This window comes from Typopeltis vanoorti, chromosome 8 (assembly GCF_054136105.1).
Source record: "Typopeltis vanoorti isolate ZY-2024b chromosome 8, IOZ_Tvanoo_1.0, whole genome shotgun sequence".
In the NCBI taxonomy this organism is placed as follows: domain Eukaryota; kingdom Metazoa; phylum Arthropoda; class Arachnida; order Uropygi; family Thelyphonidae; genus Typopeltis; species Typopeltis vanoorti.
This window is the reverse complement of record NC_143556.1, coordinates 106,512,506-106,532,831: the sequence shown is the minus strand read 5'-3', so window position 1 is coordinate 106,532,831 and position 20,326 is coordinate 106,512,506. Positions and strand designations below refer to the sequence as shown.

Here is a 20,326-nt window from a genome sequence, read left to right as displayed (position 1 = left end):
ATATAGGATGCTAAGTGTGTGTGTGTGGGGGGGGATGAATAGGGGGCAGGAAGAATCGCTGACAACCGTAACCAGCCTTATAGAGAATGTGCCTTGTGAGATCCTTTTAGACACAGGAGACCATGTCTCTGTCATCTCATGGCCTTTATTTACTGAGCTTAGGAACCTAATTCCAAACCAAGTCTCGGAGCTCGCCCACCCAATCAAACTGACTGGAGTGGCAAAAACAGAGTTCCACACTACGACAAAGTTAAGCATGGTCATCACTCTGCCTGAAGCCTGACTAAACTTATCTCACGACCTGATTGTTCTCCCAATCACCACGAGCATAACCGACCACGTAATTTTAGGAATTGACTTCCTGAAAAGATACCAATTCATATGCAATTATGCCACATATACTGTGTCTCTATGTGGTGTAGAACTCAGACAAAATCCCGGTCTCAGGGAACAACAGAAAAAAAAAATTCTGGGGTCGAATGCAATGCTGGAAATAAAAACAACAAGGCAAAAGGAGGGAGGTCCCGATTGGAAAGGGGAACTAATGAGGGATGCCACTCGCCATACAACCTGCGAGATTGAACATAAGGAAATTGAAGATTTTCTCCTAGCTGTGTTCCAACAATATGATGGGGTTTTCACGGAAGAAATCACCTCACTATCCTGTATAAATTTAGTGGAGCACACCGTTCATATCACCACGATGAAACCTGTTCACGTAAAACAATACCAAACACCGGTCAAGCAAATGGAGAAGCTACAAACAATGCTGCAAGAGTATGAGGAAGCTGGGATAATAGAGAAGTTGAACTCGCAATGGAATAGCCCATATATATTAGTGCCGAAATCTTATGGCGGTCTCAGGTTTGTTTTAGATCTGAGGGAAGTCAACAAAGTCACTAAGCCGATCAATTTTCCCTTGTGTAAAATAGAAGAGCTATTATTGGGACTTGAAAATGCAAAATACTTCTCGAAGCTCGATTTAAATTCGGGATACTATCAAATTCCGTTAAGGAAAGAGGATAGGAAGTATTTTGCATTCACAATGAAATGGCAGAAATACCAACTGTGTACGCTTCCTCAAGGCACGAGAAACTCTGCCATGTCCTTCCAGTCTCTCATGAATTCTGTCCTAGCGGGTATCCTGGGCAAGGGGATCATCTGTTTTCAGGATGACTTGTTAATTTATTCACAGGACTTACATACATTTATTACATACAGTTACATACAATTATTGACCATAAGTTAATAATATCATCAGTGTTGAAGAGACTGCATCTGGCCAAATTATCATTGAAGTATATTCCAAGCGCCAATTTTTTTTTGAAAGAGAAGTGAATTACCTGGGCCACCAAGTAAGCGAGAATGGTATAATCCCTACCCATAGCAATGTACATGCCATTTTGGAGGCAGAAATCCCAAGAACTGTAAGACAAGTGCGGAGGTACATAGGGATGGTTAACTTCTACAGGAAGTTCATCCCAAATTGTTCCATGCTCATGGAGCCAATTGTCAACTTAACTAAGAAAGGAAGAAAGTTTAAATGGATGAATGAACAGCAAAATGCCTATGACTCATTAAATCTAGCATTAACAAGAACCCCTGTCCTTACTTACCCAAGATTTGGTGAGATATTTTTCCTCTCGGTTGATGCCTCACACCACACCATTGCCGCAGTGTTGGAACAGAAGCATGGGGACGATTCCCGACCCATAGCATTTATCAGTAGGAAACTTTCGTCCTCTGAACTAAACTATTCTGTCATAGAAAAGGAAGCCTTGGCAATAGTATTTGCGTTCAGAAAATTAAGATACCTATTGTTGGGACAACAAATAGTGATAAGATCAGATTGCCAGCCATTGTCTTTCTTATCCTCCATGAAGGATAAAAACCAGAGGATTATTAGGTGGACCTTGGAACTCCAAGAGTACAACATAGACACTCAATACATCCCTGGTAAGAAAAATGTGGTGGCCGATTACTTGTTGAGATCTCTCGACCTAAACAATGGAAGTGATGACAAGGCACTAATTATGATAATCCCCCTCCCCATACACAACGTCAACAACCTGGAGGTTAATAATAATAAAAAACCCCACTTTCAATCTTGGGACAAATCATCTATCATAGCAGCCCAGAGGAGAGACCTCATGTGGGGTATTGTACATAAAAGAATTGAGCCCATGCCCAATAAGCTCTCTTTCTTGAAGACAGTGCACCTGGATGATGATGGGTTACTGCTAACTAAACAGGAGATAAATGGAAGATGGAGAGATATAATACTGGTCCCATCAATCATGATCCTATGGATTTTATATGCATTCCATGACTCTGATTTGGCAGAGCATCAGGGCTTTGAGCAAACGTGGTGACACATTTCAGCCAGATATCTATGGAAGGGAATGAGGGGAGATGTATTAGCTTATGTATCTTCATGCCACATATGTCAAAAGAAGGCCACCTTTAGGGGAAAAGCCGCTGTGCAGCCATTTCCCATCCCAGCCCGGCCTTTCCAGGCCGTGGCAGTAAACATAATCGGGCCCCTGCCCACTATGCAAAAGGGAAATAAGTATATTTTAGTCACAATAGACATGTTTTCCAGATTCCCGGAGGTGGTTGCGTTGAAGGACCAAACCTCAGAGACAGTGGCAAATAAAATCCTGAACTTATTGTGTCGAGATATGGGACACCTCAGACTCTCCTTTCTGACCAAGGGGCAAATTTCACAGCTGAAATGATGCTACAATTATACAATTATGCAAAACGCTACGAATCAAGAAAATATTCACCACCTCATACCACCCACAAGGGAACGGGATGTGTGAGAGGCTCAACAAAACCCTAAAACATACTTGGCTAAACTTTCTGACACTAGGGTAACAAGTTGGGACACGTATCTGCCACAGACTATTTGCCTGCAGGACTACCATTCATTCGGCGACAAGAGAGCCCCGCTGAAGTCCTCTATGGATTTGAACCTAGTTTCCCATGTGATTTAAGGCATTCTCACATCAACTTTGGTTTTGAAGATATAGATGAATACTTAGATGATTTGGTTGAACGGAATAAAGTAACTTACGAATTGATAGCAGAAGCTAGCAGGAACAGCTCACATAAAACCAGAGCCTATGCGAACAAGCTCAGCATGTATAAAGAATTGATCCCTGGTAACTGGGTACTGTTGGAGCAAAAATCAATTCAGAGAAAGGGGGGTAAGTTCGGGAGAGGTGCGGTAGGCCCCCTATGAGATACTGGAAAAGCTGTCTCCAGTGAATTTCAGAATCCAAGACTTGAAGAACCCAGATAAAATTGCAATTGTACATTCAAATAGACTGAAGTTGTACCACAAAAGGGATGACAGGCTTGTATGGTTGGGTAATTCTTTTATCATCTCTGCCATCAGGGGGAGAGAAGGGTGAGGGCACCCTGTCTTAATCGAAGGAGAGATGATATGTGCACGTCCGAAGAAGATGCAGCACAATATTACCGGTTCATGACACAGGAGGCTCATGGATGCGGAAATCAAACAGTGCAAATCCTCCGGAGAGGGCAATACATCTGGAGAGGTGATGGCTCAGGGAACAAACGCCGTTTTCAGACGAGATACTTCTTGAGATCCAGGAGCACTGTATAAAAACCTTGAGGGGGGATGACAAACCTGAGTATTGTCCACTTCAGAGAGAGAATAACACACAGCACACAGTTAATGTAAAGAAAAAAAGTTTTTCATCCACATTCGTGTTTGAAAAAATTTTTTCACGAAAGGGTGGGCCTGTGTAAAAATTCGATGTTGCCAAAATAAATCATCTAAAAACATAGACTTTTTACAGTAGGAATTCGCCTGAATAATTTTTGTAAAAATGTATATTTTAACCATCTATGTAAAGCCATCTGTATAAAGAGCAAAATAAGCCCAAAGGGGAACTCGCTCATTGTTTAAGAAGGGATATAGAAGCATTGAGACTAAGAGCATCGCCCAAAACACGAGCGCAGTTAATTTTCCTGGGAGAAAATATTGAGCTATTGAAATTTCTTTGATTGATTATATGTGTACTTATGATTGAATTTTATGATAGAGTATGTTCCTGATGTCATACCATTGGAATGTTTGAAACTCAATGAGGTGGATTGTATAAATATTATTGCCTAGATTATGATTAAGTACTAAAAAGGAATGAGATTCTGAGAGATATATTTGTATACATGTATGTTGTATTTTGATAGACACTAAATTGGGAATGTTAAGCGCACCTAATGAATTCATGTTATGTATATAACTTCCTGATAGTTTTAATATAAAGTATGCTGTTTGAAAGCCTAACTAAGTAAGTGTGAGAGAATTCAATAGAAACCAAAGTTGAGTGATTGAGAAAGACTAAGAATTACCTTCCATAAATGAATCTTGTGATTTCATGTGATGTATAATTATTTGATCAGAAATTAAACTTGTTGTTATTGTTGAAAAAAATAGTTGTTCGATTCAATCTTTTTACAATGCACTGATTCAAAAATAAACTCGGACCTGATAGCGGAACCCCAATGATTAGTAGTGATTTATGAGTAAATTTTGCCATGACTGCACACACCTTGGCTGAAATAGGATAAGTGATTAATTGATCTACTAGGGTATAGAATTTTTCTTTTGCCTATAGGGGATTTTCAGAGGCACAGTCTTGAATCAAATAAATATCTGGAGATCCCAGGCAAGAAAAATTATACTTATGGTAGAAAAATAAAGAAGGGAAATGATAGAAAACGAATATTAAGTTGAAGAAACATTTAAGATACAAGAATATATATATATATATATAGAGTAACAAACCTCACAGTATTACAGAGGGACACTTCACTTCCATACACAACTCTTTGGATACTATTAGTCAACCAGCCCTGCAACTAAGCTAACTAACTCTCACCCAATCTCTATCCAGTTTAAATGATAGTTTATCATCAGGTACTCTATTACATGCTTTAGCAAAATCCAAATAAATCACTACATAGGCATCTCCTCTATCAATGATGCTAGTCACTCTATTATAGCATGTAACCAAGTTACTAAAGAATGATCTCTGCCTAACAAACCCATGCTGTTTTCTCAGAAGTCTTGCATTCTCATTAATCCACATTTGTATTCTGTCTCTAACAAGTCCCTCTAATACCTTCACTACTACACTTCATATACACACTAGCCTATAGTTTGACAATAAGGACTTGCGTTCTCCCTTATGCAGTGGCATTATTTTTCCTTCTTCCACTGTTCTGGGGCTGAGCCTGTTTCCTGACTTCTGTTCAACAACCAAGTCAAGGGTACAGCCAGTTGTTTTGCACATTCCCTTAATATACATAGTGATATCCCATCCAATCCCACAGGCTTATAAACATCAATGTTACTTAAAATTCTAAACAATTCCCATTCTTGTACTGTCAGTTGTCTGTCCTCCTTTATATTGCTATTCCACACTGCTCATAGACCTTCTCCCGACATGAAATTATTAGTATTATTATTATTCAGGCCTCCTGAATAATAATAATAATAACTATAATTCAGGCCTCCACACCTCAAGGGCTCACTTTAGTGAGTATGGGCATGGCAAACCCGAGGTACCAGATGCTGGACCATGTCTTACTTCATGTAATATACATCTGTTATATTATTCTGTAGACTGGTCCCTCCACTTATTTCTTCTCTCCTTGTTCCTTCCTCCTGATGCTATTAGAGTATTCAGGGGCTAGGGGTGAATCTTTCCTATCTTGCTAAGTCATTTCGTCTTATGCAGCCACTGAAGGAGGCAAGTTAGCCTCAATAGGTGCCGGTCCCAAGTCCAGATAAATGGCGAGGGTTGATGTCAGGAAGGGCATCCGGTCGTAAAACTTCGCTGCCAGCTCTAGCTATGATATGAGTCAAAGAGAAAATGATATAAGGGCTAGGGCGTACCCCTTAACCGACACGCAGCCACATTACCCTACAGCTGCGAGAAGTGGAAGAGGGCTACCGCATCAAGGGTGGGTGTGAAAAAAAGCGAGCCCAGCAAGTGGAGAGGATGTTGCGAGTGGGAACACTGAATGTTGGAAGCATGACTGGAAGGGGAAGAGAGGTGGCAGACATGATGAGGAAGAAGAAGTTGGACATTTTGTGTGTGTGCAGGAGACAAGGAGGAAGGGGGGGAAAGCAAAGGAACTGGGAGATGGATATAAATTGTTTTACTCTGGAGCGAATAACGAGGGAAGAAATGGTGTAGGAATTGTGGTGTGTGGCAGAATGAAGGGCAAAGTACTGGGAGTGGGTAGAAGGAATGACAGGATCATGCGAATGAAACTGGGTCTTGGAGAAGAGCGGGTGGTCATATTATGTGTATATGCCCCGCAAGTTGGCTGTACAGCAGAAAGATGAGTTCTGGAACGTGTTAAATGAAGAAATGAGGGAACTGGAAGAAAACGAGATGGTGATTGTCGGAGGATACTTGAACGGACACATAGGGAGACAGAATAGAGACTGTGAAAGGGTGCATGGTGGCCACGGAGTGAGAATGATGAACCAGGAAGGAGAGAGGGTTGTGGACTTTGCAGTAGCATTTGATCTGGCAATTGTGAACTCGTTTTTCTACAAGAGGGAAGAACATTTGATAACATTTAGGAGTGATAACAACAGTTCACAAATTGACTACATTTTGATTAGAAGAAAACATCTTAAGGTGTGACAAACTGTAAAGTAATTCCAACAGATAAAGTGGCAGAGCAACACCGACTGCTGTGCACAGATTTTAAAATAAGATCGAAGATAAGAACCTCTGGAAGCCATGGGATGAAGAAAATTAAGTGGTTTCGCTTAAAAGAAGAGAGTGTGAGGAATCGTTTTAGGGAGAGGGTGTTAGAGAAGATTTAGGATGGACTGGAAAGTGTACAAGATTAGTGGAAATATGATTCACAAGTAATCCAGAGCTGTGCAATCAAGGTGCTTGGTGAGACATCTGGAAAGATTAGAGAGCAGAAGGAGGGTTGGTGGTGGAATAATAATGTACAAGTGGCAGTGACAGCTAAGAGGAAGGCAAAGCAGAAGTGGGATGAGTCAAGAGTGGAAGAGGACAGAGAGGTATACAGAGAGAGAAAGCAAGAAGCCAAGAGAGTTGTGGCACAGGCGAAGGCTATGGCATATAAAGATCTGTATGATCAATTAGAAACAAAGGAAGGACAGAGAAAAATTTACCAACTAGCAAAATGTAGAAATAAAGCGGTAAAGGACATCTTACATGTGAGGCAGATCAAAGACGCTGAAGGAAGCGTATTATGGAGGGATGTGGACATAAGAAACAGATGGAGAATATATTTTGAGGGACTTTTGAATGAGGAAAAATGCAAGGACTCACAGAGAAGATGGGCAGCCTTCTGAGGGGATGGTGCAGAACATCAATAGAGTGGAAGTAATGGAGGCCATGAAGAGGATGAGGAATGAAAAATCGGTGGGCCCCGACAGGATTCCAGTGGAGGCATGGAAGGCACTGGGGGAAGATGGAATTGATCTCCTGTGGGACCTGTTCGTGAAAGTTTGCCAACAGGAAAATATACCCGAGGAATGGAGGGAGAGTACTCTTGTCCCCATCTACAAGGGAAAAGGGGATGCACAAGAGTGTAAAAATTACAGAGTAATAAAGTTGATGTCCCACACAATGAAAATCCTAGAAAGGGTTCTTGATGGAAGATTGAGGAAGGAGGTGGAGATTGCAAAGGAACAATTTGGCTTCATGCCTGGTAGATCAACAACAGATGCTATCTTTGGGTTATGGCAGATGATGAAAAAGTTTCGAGAGAAACAACAGGAGCTACATCTGGCATTTATTGATCTGGAGACAGCATACGATAGAGTGCCAAGGCAAGAAGTCTGGAGGGGTCTGAGGGAGAAGAAGGTTGCGGAGAAATATGTCAGGTTGGTGCGGGAGATGTACAGAAATGTGAAGACAAGTGTTTGGACCTGTTTGGAACAGACAGAAAGTTTTCAAGTAACGGTTGGCTTGCATCAAGGGTCTGCATTAAGTCCGTTTCTGTTTAACATTGTGATGGAGGTGATGACGGAGGAGGAGGTGAGAGAAGATGCGCCTTGGACAATGTTGTATGCAGATGACATCTTCCTGTGTGCAGATTCAAGAAAAGAAGCAGAAACTAAACTGGAAAGATGGAGAAAAGTACTAGAAGAGAGAGGTATGAGACTGAGCAGAAGTATGACAGAGTACATGTGTTGCACAGTGGGCGGTGGCCAGGATACAGATCTGGAGCTGGAAGGAAATGTCATCAGGAAGGTGAGGGACTTTAGATACTTAGGTTCAACAGTGGAAGAAGATGGAGTAGCTGAGAAGGAAGTGGGATGCAGGATACAAGCGGGTTGGAGGAACTGGAGAGAGGGATGGCTGGAGTGTTATGAGATAAGAGGGTGCCGATCAATCTGAAAGGCAAAATCTATAGGACAGTAGTGAGGCCAGCTATGATGTACGTTATAGAAACTGTGGAAAAATAACATCAGAAGGATGGAAGTAGCAGAGATGAAAATGCTTAGGTTGATGTGCAGTGCGACCAGAAAGGATCGTCTGAGAAATGACTAGATTATGTGAGGGGAACAGTGAAAGTTACAAACATAGGAGCAAAGATACAGGAGGCAAGGTTGAGATGGTTTGGTCATGTGATGAGGAGGGAGGACGAATATGTGGGAAGCAGGGTCATGCAGATGGATATGCAAGGAAGGAGGAAGCATGGGCAGCCAAACAAAAGATGGAGGGAGCTGGTAGAATAGGACTTGAGGATGAAGAACTTGGATGTGGTGACAGCCCAAGACAGAAGGATGTGGAGGAGACTCATCATCAACAGTGACCCCACTTAAGTGGGAGAAGCTGCAGAAGAAGAAGATTATTATTCAGGCCTACACTGAGTCAAAAGACTCATCGTGGGAGGTCCTTCCTAAGAAACACAAAGTCTATCAAGACTCATCGAGGGGAGGTTCCCCCTCCCTGAGAATCACAAAGTCTATCATACCACTCCTTAAACTCATTGACCGTTCTCGCTCTCAACACTCCATCAGGCAATGCATTCCATGGTTCAACCACCCTCCATGCAAAGAAACCACTCCTCACCCTCTTGCTCACAGTTTCCTTTCGTGACTTCCAGGGATGGCCTCTTGTCATCACTCCTTCCCGCTGTTCAGCCAAGCAAAATAATTCTCCAGTGTCAACCCTGTAACCACCTCTCAACAGTTTAAAAGTCTCAATTATATCACCTCTCCTTCTTCTATCCACCAAACTCTGCAGTCCACATTCCCTCGGCCGATCCTCATAACTATCATTGTACAGTCCTGAAACCATCTTTGTTATCTGCCTTTGTACCCTTCCACAGTTAATTTATTCCCTTCAAATCCTGGGGACCAAATCTGAGAATAATAGTCCAAGTGTGGTCTGATCAGGGTCTTATACAACAGAATGATAACTGTTTTATCTCTGCAGGTCAGTGTCCTTCTCATTATTGCAGCAATCCTCTGTGTTACCTTTGCAATATGTCCCCTAAATTTCAGGTTTCTATCAATCATCAACCCCAGATCTCTTGTCTCCCCTACTTCCTCCAGTATAACTCCTCCCATAGAGTATGCAGTGTCCCATAGATGTTTCTCAAACCTCAAGACCTTACATTTTGCTGCATTAAACCGATACCCCCCTTTCATTTGCCCATCTATCTAGCTTATTCAAATCCTCTTGCAGGGCTGCCGCATCTGCACTATTACTAATAATCCTTCTCAGTTTCGCATCATCTTCAAACAACTGAATATCCCCTTGCAATCCACTGAAAATGTCATTGATATAAAGGTTAAACAATATAGGTCCCAGTACTGAGCCCTGTGGGACTCCACTTGTAACCCTCTGCTTCCTTGAAACTGCTCCGCCATACACAACTCTCTGATACCTATTGGACAGCCAATCCTGAATCCAGTTGACCAATCTGACATTCAGACTCATGTGCTGCAACTTAAATATCAGCTTATCATGTGGCACCCTGTCAAATGCTTTCGCTAAGTCTAAGAAAATGGCAGTATATGCCTTTCCCTCATCTAATGCTCTTGTAACTTTATCATAAAAGGCTAGCATATTTCTAAAACAAGAGTGCCCCTTCACAAATTCATGTTGACTCTCACAGATAACATTACCCTCATCTGCCCAATGCTGTATCTGGTCCTTCACTACTTTCTCCAAGATCTTACTAACTACTGATGACACACAAACTAGTCTATAATTAGACACTTCCAGTCTGCTACCACCCTTATGCAATGGCAGTATCTTACCTTCCTTCCATTCCATGGGCACCTTTCCAGCTGTCAGACTTTCATTGAAAAGCCAGGTCAAAGGCACTGTCGGTTCCCTAGCACATTCTCTCAAAACTAGTGGTGAAATACCATCCAGTCCCACAGCTTTACTGACATCCAGAGTACTCAGTATTTGAAACACACTCTCCTCCTCTACCTCTAAACCTTGAACCTGCCCTATCCCTCTGGCATTAAAACTGACTCCTCCAGTATGAAATACTCCAATAAAGTGTTCATTTAAACTATGTCCGCTGCATCAGTCACTCTATTTCCATTTTTATACCACATTCTTCCACAGTCATTTCTCCTCCTACTGGCCACATATCTAAAAAATTCCCTAGGATTTTCTTTGGATCTTAGGGCTAATCTCCTCTAATTTCAAGTTTCGTCTTCCTTATCATACTAGTCACTCTTCTGGCCTGTGTCCTATACTCTTCATGCATCTTCTCTTCTCCTTATATCTCTTCCACAGCCTCTTTTTCGCATGCAATTCCTGTTCAATATTGTTTGTCATCCACTTTACTCCAAATTGTGTCCTCTTGTTCACTTGTGGTATACAGCTTACCATTGCTGCTAACAAATATTCTTTCATAATTTCCCACGCACTAATGATATCCCGGGCTTCCAATCCCTCCCTCCACGAAACTTCTCCAAGTTGACATCCAAGACTATTATAATCACCTGCCTTATAATTCCACATACGTTCCCGTCTCTTTGATACTCCTGCATGTCTATTCATTTTCCAAGTCAAATCCATATAGTCACTCTCTCCAACTGGTGGGAGAGATGTCATCTCAGTTATTATCAACTCTTCTGATGCTATAACCAAATCTAAAACTCTTGAACCTCTAGTTCCCTCTATTACATGTTGCCTAAGACATGTGTCCCTCAAGAATTCTAGAAATTCCATTCCCTTATTGCTACATGCATCTTCTTCTCCCTAGTTTATACTACTGTAGTTAAAATCTCCCATAACAATCATTCTTCTTGCACTTGCCAAACTCAACTGTCTAAACATTTCCTGGTCCCCACCCTCTGTACTCCTGGGTCTCTAGCAACACCCCACTAAAAATACACTAACAAAATACTCATTAAACACTTCCCATATATCTTCAGCAGATGTGATGCTAGTTCCATCTGCAGCAACTAAATTCAGCCTTCCATATTCACTCTTTCTTCTACTAGCAACATAACTATAGAATTCTGTAGGGCTTTGCTTTGCTGTTTCAGCCAATCTCTTTTCATATGCCAATTTCTCTTTCTTTACTACACCTGTCATCTTCCTAGCTTGCACCTTACACTCCAAACCGATGATGGGCACCCTGTTCTTCATACCTCCTCCATACATCCTCTTTCTCAGAAGTTCTTGCATGATTTCACAAGTCATCCATTTCACTCCTAATTTATTTATCCTCCAAACCTTAGGCATACAATCTAACATTGCCATGAGTTATTTATTCTGGACCAAATCCCAGGCACTACTGATTTCTCTCCCTTTCAACTGATTGAGCCTCTACACATCACCAATTTGTTTCTTTAATTTATTGTAGTCCCCTGCTTTGTAACTGCACGCATACTTATTGTACTACGTAACTTGTACCTGTATAGCCAAATGGTGGCATCTTCTATTATTACTGTGTGAGATGATATTAAATCTAACACTCAAATCCTACATGTTGTCTCAACTATGTGCTACTTAAGATAATTATCCCTGAGAAGTTCAAGAAACTTGATCTCCTTACTCATACATGAGATTTCTTGCTTCTAGTCAATACTCCCATAATTTAACATTAAAGATACCAAGAAATTTTATATTTGGTTTTAATCTTTTTCCCAAGGAAGCAAAACAATGTTTTGCACGTGAAATATATTTCTAGTCTGAGCTAAATGTATATAGAGGCTAATCATTATTATTATTATTATTATTATTATGGGCGACTTCAGGGAGTCCTTAGACTCATCGAGGGAGGCCCTAAACATCATGTCCACACAACTATTCAACATTCTCACAGTATCTATCATACCTTGCCTTGAACTCATTCACTGTCATAGCACCCACAACAGACTCTGGCAGCTTATTCCATTCTAATGACTTCATATCATTTGCCTTAGTGTGTATCCCATAATGCAAAGCATACCCCTTTCCAGATATGTATAATGCAATGCATAATGGGAAGGGCCGCTACCCAGATTGGTTTCGACCTTTATTAAGGTCTCACCAGTGGGGACAACACCCGGGAGAGATACCAAGGTTTTTTATTTTTGTATTTTATTATTTTTTTTATTTTTATGGCTAGATGGGTGAAGCAAGAATGCTTTTCATATTCCCTGTTATCTGTAGAATAAAATGTATGGATGGAGTAATATAGGGCTATAAGCTCTGAGCATGGCAGGAGGATAACAGCAATAGCCGAGCCTCAGTTAAAACTTCATTGGCTACAGCATTGCCATCTGTTACTCTCCCTGGATACCCATTTTAGTTGCCTCGTACGACATGCATGGGCTACAGTGGGATTTTTAAGTAAAGCCACCTCTAAAAATTAAGACGATCCCCCCGGACCACTCCCTACGAGTAGCCAAAAGACTGTCCAACTCAGCTTTGGTTCCACTCAGTGACGGGCTCCCCCACCACTGAGCAAAACCGCTCATATTCCAGGGAAAAGCATCCACCAACAAGGCCCCCTCACGGACCACCCTCCTCAGTGACTCAAAATGCTCTCTCAGGGCAAACCTCCTGAAATCTAAGCCCCCCCCCCACCTCACCAGGAGCAATGCTGATGAAATCCCAGCAGAGTTAATTAAGGCTACAGGTGATGGAGAGATAAGAGTGTTTCATATATTGATTACAAAGATATGGGAGACAGGATCATGGCCTAGAGACTGGAAGAAGTCAGTTTTAATACCACTACATAAGAAGGGAGATATGAAGGATTGCAAGAACTATAAGTTTAATATCTCATGTAAGCAATATTTTATTAAAGATCATTCTAAATAGGAATCAGGCCAAAGTTGAGGAACAAGCAGGTTTTAGGAAAGGTAAGGGTACCAAAGATCAGATCCTATGCCCTAGACAGATCATAGAGAAGTAAAAAGAATTTAGACTTCCCATGGTAAATAATGTGCAAGGACTGGATGATGATAGTTCATGGGAGGTAGATAGTGCTAAAACTGCAAGGGCTGGATGTTGATAGTGCATGGGAGGTGGTTAAGGAGTGTTTGGAGGAGGCAATGGATGACTGTATACCTAAAGTCCGAAAAGTAAATCAAGTAGGGATTAAATGGATGAATAACACCATTAAGCTTGAGCTGCAAAAAAAGAAACAACTGTGGAGGGAATTTAAGGAGAAAGGTGACCTGCAGGCACATGAACGGTATAAAGCATAGGCCAAAAGGGTAACGAGTGTGGTAAGAAAACCAAAAGCGGATTATGAAATAAAATTAGCCATGCAGGGTAAAGAGAATCCCAAACAGTTTTTTCTATATGTTGCAAGTAAAAGAAAAAACGTATATGGCAGAATGATTTTAAAGAATGCCGATGGTAGGGAGGTAACTGAATCAGTTGATATAGTTGAGTTACTGAGTGAGCACTTTGCAAGAATATATCATCCAGGTGGTGACATTGCAGAAATGAATGAACCAATAGATTATACGGGAATTGTGGTGAATGAAGTGGAGGTGAATAGTCTATTACAAAACCTCAATGTCAATACATCTGTGGGATTGGATGGTATGCCAGCTCGTGTCGTACATGAAGCGGCTAAAGAAATGCCAATGCCCTTGACCATTTTGTTTAATTTGAGTCTCAGGTCTGGGTTAGTCCCGAGGGGGGTGGAAAGAGGGGAAAATAGTTACACTGCATAAAGGAGGTTCCAATTAGGAATCGTTGTCAAGATCTTGGAGGAAATATTCAAGAGGAGAATACAGGAATGGATAGATGAAAATGGGATACTGTATGGGGGACAGCATGGTTTTGTGAAGGTGACACAAAAGATCATGCCTCAGTAACTTGCTCACATTTTATAACACAGTGACGGCTGAACTGGATAAGGGTATGGGTTTACAGCGATTTTGCTGGACCTTGCTAAGGCCTTTGACAGGATACCACATGGAATTCTAATCAGTAAACTGCAGCATATGGGGATGGATATACGGTTGGTGAGATGGATAGGAGGGTGGTTGATGGAGAGATATCAGAGAGTGGTTTATTCAGGAGTAGAGTCCAAAAGACGGCCTGTGACTAGTGGTGTGCTGCAGGGTTCTGTTCTTGGACCACTACTGTTTAATTTGCTCATTAATGATATAGGAAAGGATCTGAGAGGAACTGTTCATTTAAATAATAAAGTAACACATAAAAAACCACAGTGAAATCTTTAATTGGTAAAAAGACAGATATTTCGTACTAAAAATAATAGTACATCTTCAGTGTCTGTAACAGTAATAGAATACAGGCAAATGTTTGGTGGATCACCTATTAAAATACAATTGTTACCGCATGCTAGGAAATAATAGTAATAACACATTTAATCTATTAAGATAATGGTTTTTTACATGAGATAAAAGTCTCCCAGATCTTTGAGAGAGACATACAGTCATTTCTATCTAAATTCGGTCGGTGTAAGATAGTTTCACAACTTTCTTTGAATAAGCGTTCATAAGGGAACTGTTCATTTGTTTGCTGATGATTCAAAGTTGGTTAGAGCAATAGTGAATGCACAGGATGGTGAAATTTTGCAGGATGATTTGGATAGTTTGGAGGGCTGGGCTAAGGAGAATGGATATCAATTTAATGTGGCAAAATGTAAGGTTATGAATTTTGGGGTGAAAAGATTAGCAGCAGTATACCACATTGGTGGAACTGTACTCCAGGAGATTGACGAGGCCAGGGATTTGTGAGTGTTGGTGGATAGGGAGTTGAAGTTTAGGGGCACATTGCAAAAGTGGCTAAATCAGCTCATCAAATCACTTGGTTGCTGAAAAATACTTTGACGAGCTGAGACAAACAGGTTATTGTTCCTCTGTATTGAGCCTTGATAAGACCCCACCTAGACTACTGTGCCCAAATTTGTGCGCCAGGGTTTCTTCTTGATAGGGAAGAGGTGGAGAGGATCCAGAGATGAGTGACCGAGATGATAGCAGGTCTATGGAATGAACCTTATGAGAACAGGCGGAAGATTTGTGGGCTGCAGAAATTGGTTGATAGGCGAAAAAGGGATGATATGATTGAGATATTCAAATTATTGAAGGATTTCTATAAGATTCAGAACATATTTTTGAGAATAGGACTGGTGGTGGGAGGACTAGGGCCATCAATGGAAGCTGAGCAAGAGTTTAGCAAGGGTGTTAGAGCTAGGTTTTTTACTTGGAGAGTGGTGAATGAGTGGAATAAGCTGCCAGAGTCTGTTGTGGGTGCCATGACTGTAATAGAGTTCAAGGCAAAGTATGATAGATATACTGTGTGAATGTTGAATAGTTGTTCTTGACATGATGTTAGGGCCTTCCTCGATGAGTCTAAGGACTCCTTGGAGTTACCCGTACTACTACTACTACTACTTCTACTACTACTAATAATAAATGTGTTTCATAGACTCTAATGCCTTTGACTGTGTTTAGCATGCGAAACTGTAGGAAGTAATGAAAAGAATGGATCTCTTGATCTACCATAACAAAGAATTTCCCAGAGTCAATTCTGTAACTAAACCTCGACAGTTAAAATGTCTCAATCATATCATCCCTTTTTCTTCTGTTAACCAAACTCTTCAGTTCATGTACTCAGTCTATCCTCATAACATTTTATTCAATATCAGCTATCACACTGATAGCTAACTTATACAGGGAGCAAGAAGCTATGGTAAGAACAAGTGTTGGATTAACTGATTAGCTTCAGGTTGGAAAGGGAGTTAGGCAAGGATGTCTACCTCCTCCTCACTTGTTGAGTATCTATGCTAAGGATATCATGTAGGTAGTATTGGATGAGCTCAAAACAGTAATTAGGATAGGTGGTAGATTGATCAGTAATCTGAATTATGCTGATGATACAATACTCCTATGTAATGACAAGGAAGAACTAGGACAAATTCTTGACAAAGTTAACGAGATCAGTAAGAACAGAGGACTTTAGCTCAATCCTAACTAGACAAAGATTATGGTTCTCAAGGAAATTGAGACAGGGAAGCTCCTGAGAAACAAGTGTACCTAAATGGAGAAAGAATTGAGGAAGTCAGCAAGTCTGAGTACCTGGGATCCATTATTAATATGAAGAATTGCTGTTCAGAAGATGTCAGAAGAAGATTAGGAATGGCTAAAACAACAGTCAGAGACTTTTCTAAAATCTGGAAGGATGGATCTATCTCCACAGGAACAAAGTTGAGGATTTTGGTTGTAGCTGTTTTTCCAACAGCGACTTATGGATGTGACACTTAAATCCTAAAGAAGTCTGATAGGAAAAGGATAGCTGCTTTTGAATGTGGTTATTCACACTTTGATTCACAGCCTCCAGGGATGTGAATCAAACTGGTAAGCCCCTTTTCCTTGCTCCTTTCTCTTGATCTACCATAACAAAGAATTTCCCAGAGTCAATTCTGTAACTAAACCTCGACAGTTAAAATGTCTCAATCATATCATCCCTTTTTCTTCTGTTAACCAAACTCTTCAGTTCATGTACTCAGTCTATCCTCATAACTAATATTGTGCAGTCTTGATATCATTTTTGTTAACTGTCTTTGAACCATGTCCAAAGTTAATTTATCCCATCCAAATCCTGTTTATCAAATCTTAGCACAATAATCAGGATATAGTCTGATCAGGACTTTATACAATGGAACCACAACTCTTTTTTCTCTACTGGTCAGTGTCCTTCTCAGTATTGCAGTAACCTTCTGAGTTACCTTCATCACCTTTGCTATAAGTCCCCTAAATTTCAAGTTTCTGTCAATCATCACCCAAAGATTTCTTGCCTCTTCCACTTCCTCTAGTACAGTTCCTCCAACAGAGTATACAGCTTCCCATCTATGGATTTCAAACTTCAGGACCTTACGTTTAATAGCATTAAATTGATTCCTATTCATTTGCCTACCTATCCAGCTTATTCAAATCCTCCTGAAGGGCTACAACATTGGTCCTATTACTAATAACCTTTCCCAGCTTCACGTCATTTGTAAACAACTGAATATCTCCCTGCATTCCACTGACAATGTCATTGACACCTCCTTCTGGTGGTGTTTAAACAACATGTGTCCCAATATTAAGTCCTGAGGAGACCCCACTTGTGACCTTCTGCTTCCTTGATACTGCTCCCTCATATATAACTCTCTGATACCTATCAGACAGCCAGTCCCTAATCCAATTCACTAACTTGATATCCAAACTCATATAATGTAACTTGAATATCAGCTTATCTTTGTATCCTGTCCAATGTCTCCGTAAAATCCACAAAACTGGCAGTATATGCCCTCACTGATTGCTCCTGTTACTTTATTATAAAAGTCATTCAGATTACTAAAACATGAGCCCCTTAACAATTCCATGCTGGCTCTCACAGATAACATTACCCTTATGTTCTCAATGCTGTATATAATCTCTCACTAACTTCTACAAAACTACTGATGAATTGATTTGTTGGTCAATTACCCAAGGGTGTAGTTAACTGAGTTGCATGCCTTTCTTTCTAGGATTCAGCTAATAAGCTTACTTATTCAATAACCTGTTAATTGAATAAGCTTACTTATTCAATTAACAGGTTATTGAAGGTTTATTGAAGGTTTGAATTATTTGAAGGTCGGGGAATTGTAATCTTCTGCTTATGAGGGGGGGGGGGGACTGAAAAGTTCTGATAAACACCTAGAACAAAAATGATATTAAAGCAACTGACATAAAGAACATGCATTAAAACCCTTTAATCTCATGTTTCATCAAATTGTAATAATTTGTTCTTTTTCTTTTGGAATATATAAGAAACATGTCACCACAGGTCAATTCCTTCATGGTGATTATCACAACTTTTCAGCACACCCTCATATTATAATTTTATTTGAAAAGTAGGGTGCTGTACTATTCACCATTAATATCATATTTTTAAATTGCAGTAAATTTTAATATTTATTTTACTGACATTAAGAGAATTTTACCTTCTTCTGGTGGTGTTTCATCAGACTTCTGTTTGGATGTTATTGCCATATGAGTTGTCCTGTGTATGATATGATGTGTAGCACCTTCTTCTCCTGATGCACTCCATTCTTTAAAGAATTAATATTATTTAAATATTAACAAATGACAGTATAAAATATATTTTCTTTTATAATTCAAATAGTCCTTAATAATAATAATAATAAAAAATTCTTTATTACAGGGAAATTTAAGGTTCTCCAGAGAGAACATTAAATTCTAAAGGTCCACTTCTGGTTTGCAGAGTTACTGCTATATTTCTTACTAAAATTTCTTACCAATGCTTATCTGGATTACTATGTGTAAATTTAATCAGTTTCAAAGTAGAGAAACAATTCAAGTGAGAGATGAATCTCACTGCTTATTAAGTGTCTTGAAAAAGTTTTTTCATGTTTAGTCTCTAGAGCAAGGTGTCTGGATTATCTAAAGCACAGCCCACTCATGTTAGTAAGGGACTCCAAGTTTAGAATTTGGTATTTTATGTTACTCCCACGACAAAAGGTTGTGGGAGTAACATAAAATAAAGTCATATCATCCTTCAGAAAGTATATAATCAAGGCAGACAGAGAAATATAAAGCAGGCTTTAAATGATTAAAAAAGAATAGAGAGAGACAACATTATTAGGAAAAGGATAGCTGCTTTTGAATGTGGTTATTCACACTTTGATTCACAGCCTCCAGGGATGTGAATCAAACTGGTAAGCCCCTTTTCCTTGCTCCTTTCCCTTGATCTACCATAACAAAGAATTTCCCAGAGTCAATTCTGTAACTAAACCTCGACAGTTAAAATGTCTCAATCATATCATCCCTTTTTCTTCTGTTAGCCAAACTCTTCAGTTCATGTACTCAGTCTATCCTCATTAAATTTTATATATCCTTATTAAAAATAAACCTCTATGGAGTCAACTTACTCATCATGGGAGGTCTCACTCAAAAACCAACACCATATCTATTATAGTGAATAAACCTTAGATGAATTCTTTCTCTCTTTCTCTCTCACACACACACACTGGCAAATTCAACTCATTCATCACTATCCATATAAAAAAATTTGCATAGCTTCCAGGAATTGCCTCTTGTTCTCACCCCCTCCACTCTATGTAGAATAGTTTCAGTATTAATCCTATAAAATCTGTTCACAAACTTAAATATCTCCACTATATTCACCTTTTGTTCTGTCTGTTCATCCACTAAACTCAGAAATTTCTATTCCCTTCTCATAACTAACATTCCTGCCTTAGTCACTAATTTCTGAACTCTCTCAATAATTTGCATATAACAATGAAAAAAAAAAAAAAAACGTGACCAAATATGCACACAGTAAACATACACAGTGTGCCCATTAAGTAATGAGATTGATTTTTTACAGGACTGCCCTTCGAATAAAAGTAACAAACGCATTTATAGTTTTGACTACTAGAGTGTGTTGTAATCGCAGGTGCAACTTTTGAGTCAGGTTACACAGCAGTTTTCATGTGACAGCTGTTGAAGTAAGAGTGTGTGCGTGCGAGTGGAGCATTTCAGAAGTTGCATTATGGAGCAAAGAACTGTGATAAAATTTTACTGTAAATTAGGAAAAACTGCTACAGAAGTGTACCGAGACTTAAAAAACGTTTATGGTGATGATTGTCTGAGCCATGCACAGGTGTTCCACTGGTTTTCGATGTTTGAAGGGAGGAGGGAGTCTCTGAAGGATGAACCACACTGTGGACAGCCAGTTTTTGCATGGAAAAATGAAAATGTGGTGAAAGCTAGGGAAATTGTTGCCCATGACAGGCAAATAATCACTAGGCTACTCACTTGTACAGCTTGGAGTTGGATGTGATGTGTCAG

At 40.0% G+C, this 20,326-nt stretch overlaps 1 protein-coding gene across 10 annotated transcripts in view; it reads right to left on the bottom strand.

Moving 5' to 3' along the window:
* The window catches only part of LOC150104251 (uncharacterized), a 1,804,220-nt gene that overhangs the window by 193,245 nt on the left and 1,590,649 nt on the right, over nucleotides 1–20,326 (bottom strand). For all 10 annotated transcript variants that reach the window (XM_090396244.1, XM_090396248.1, XM_090396245.1 and 7 more), the window contains one exon: nucleotides 18,457–18,564. In XM_090396244.1, the coding sequence (XP_090252370.1) occupies nucleotides 18,457–18,564 (108 nt within the window). The remainder of the gene's footprint in view (nucleotides 1–18,456; nucleotides 18,565–20,326) is intronic.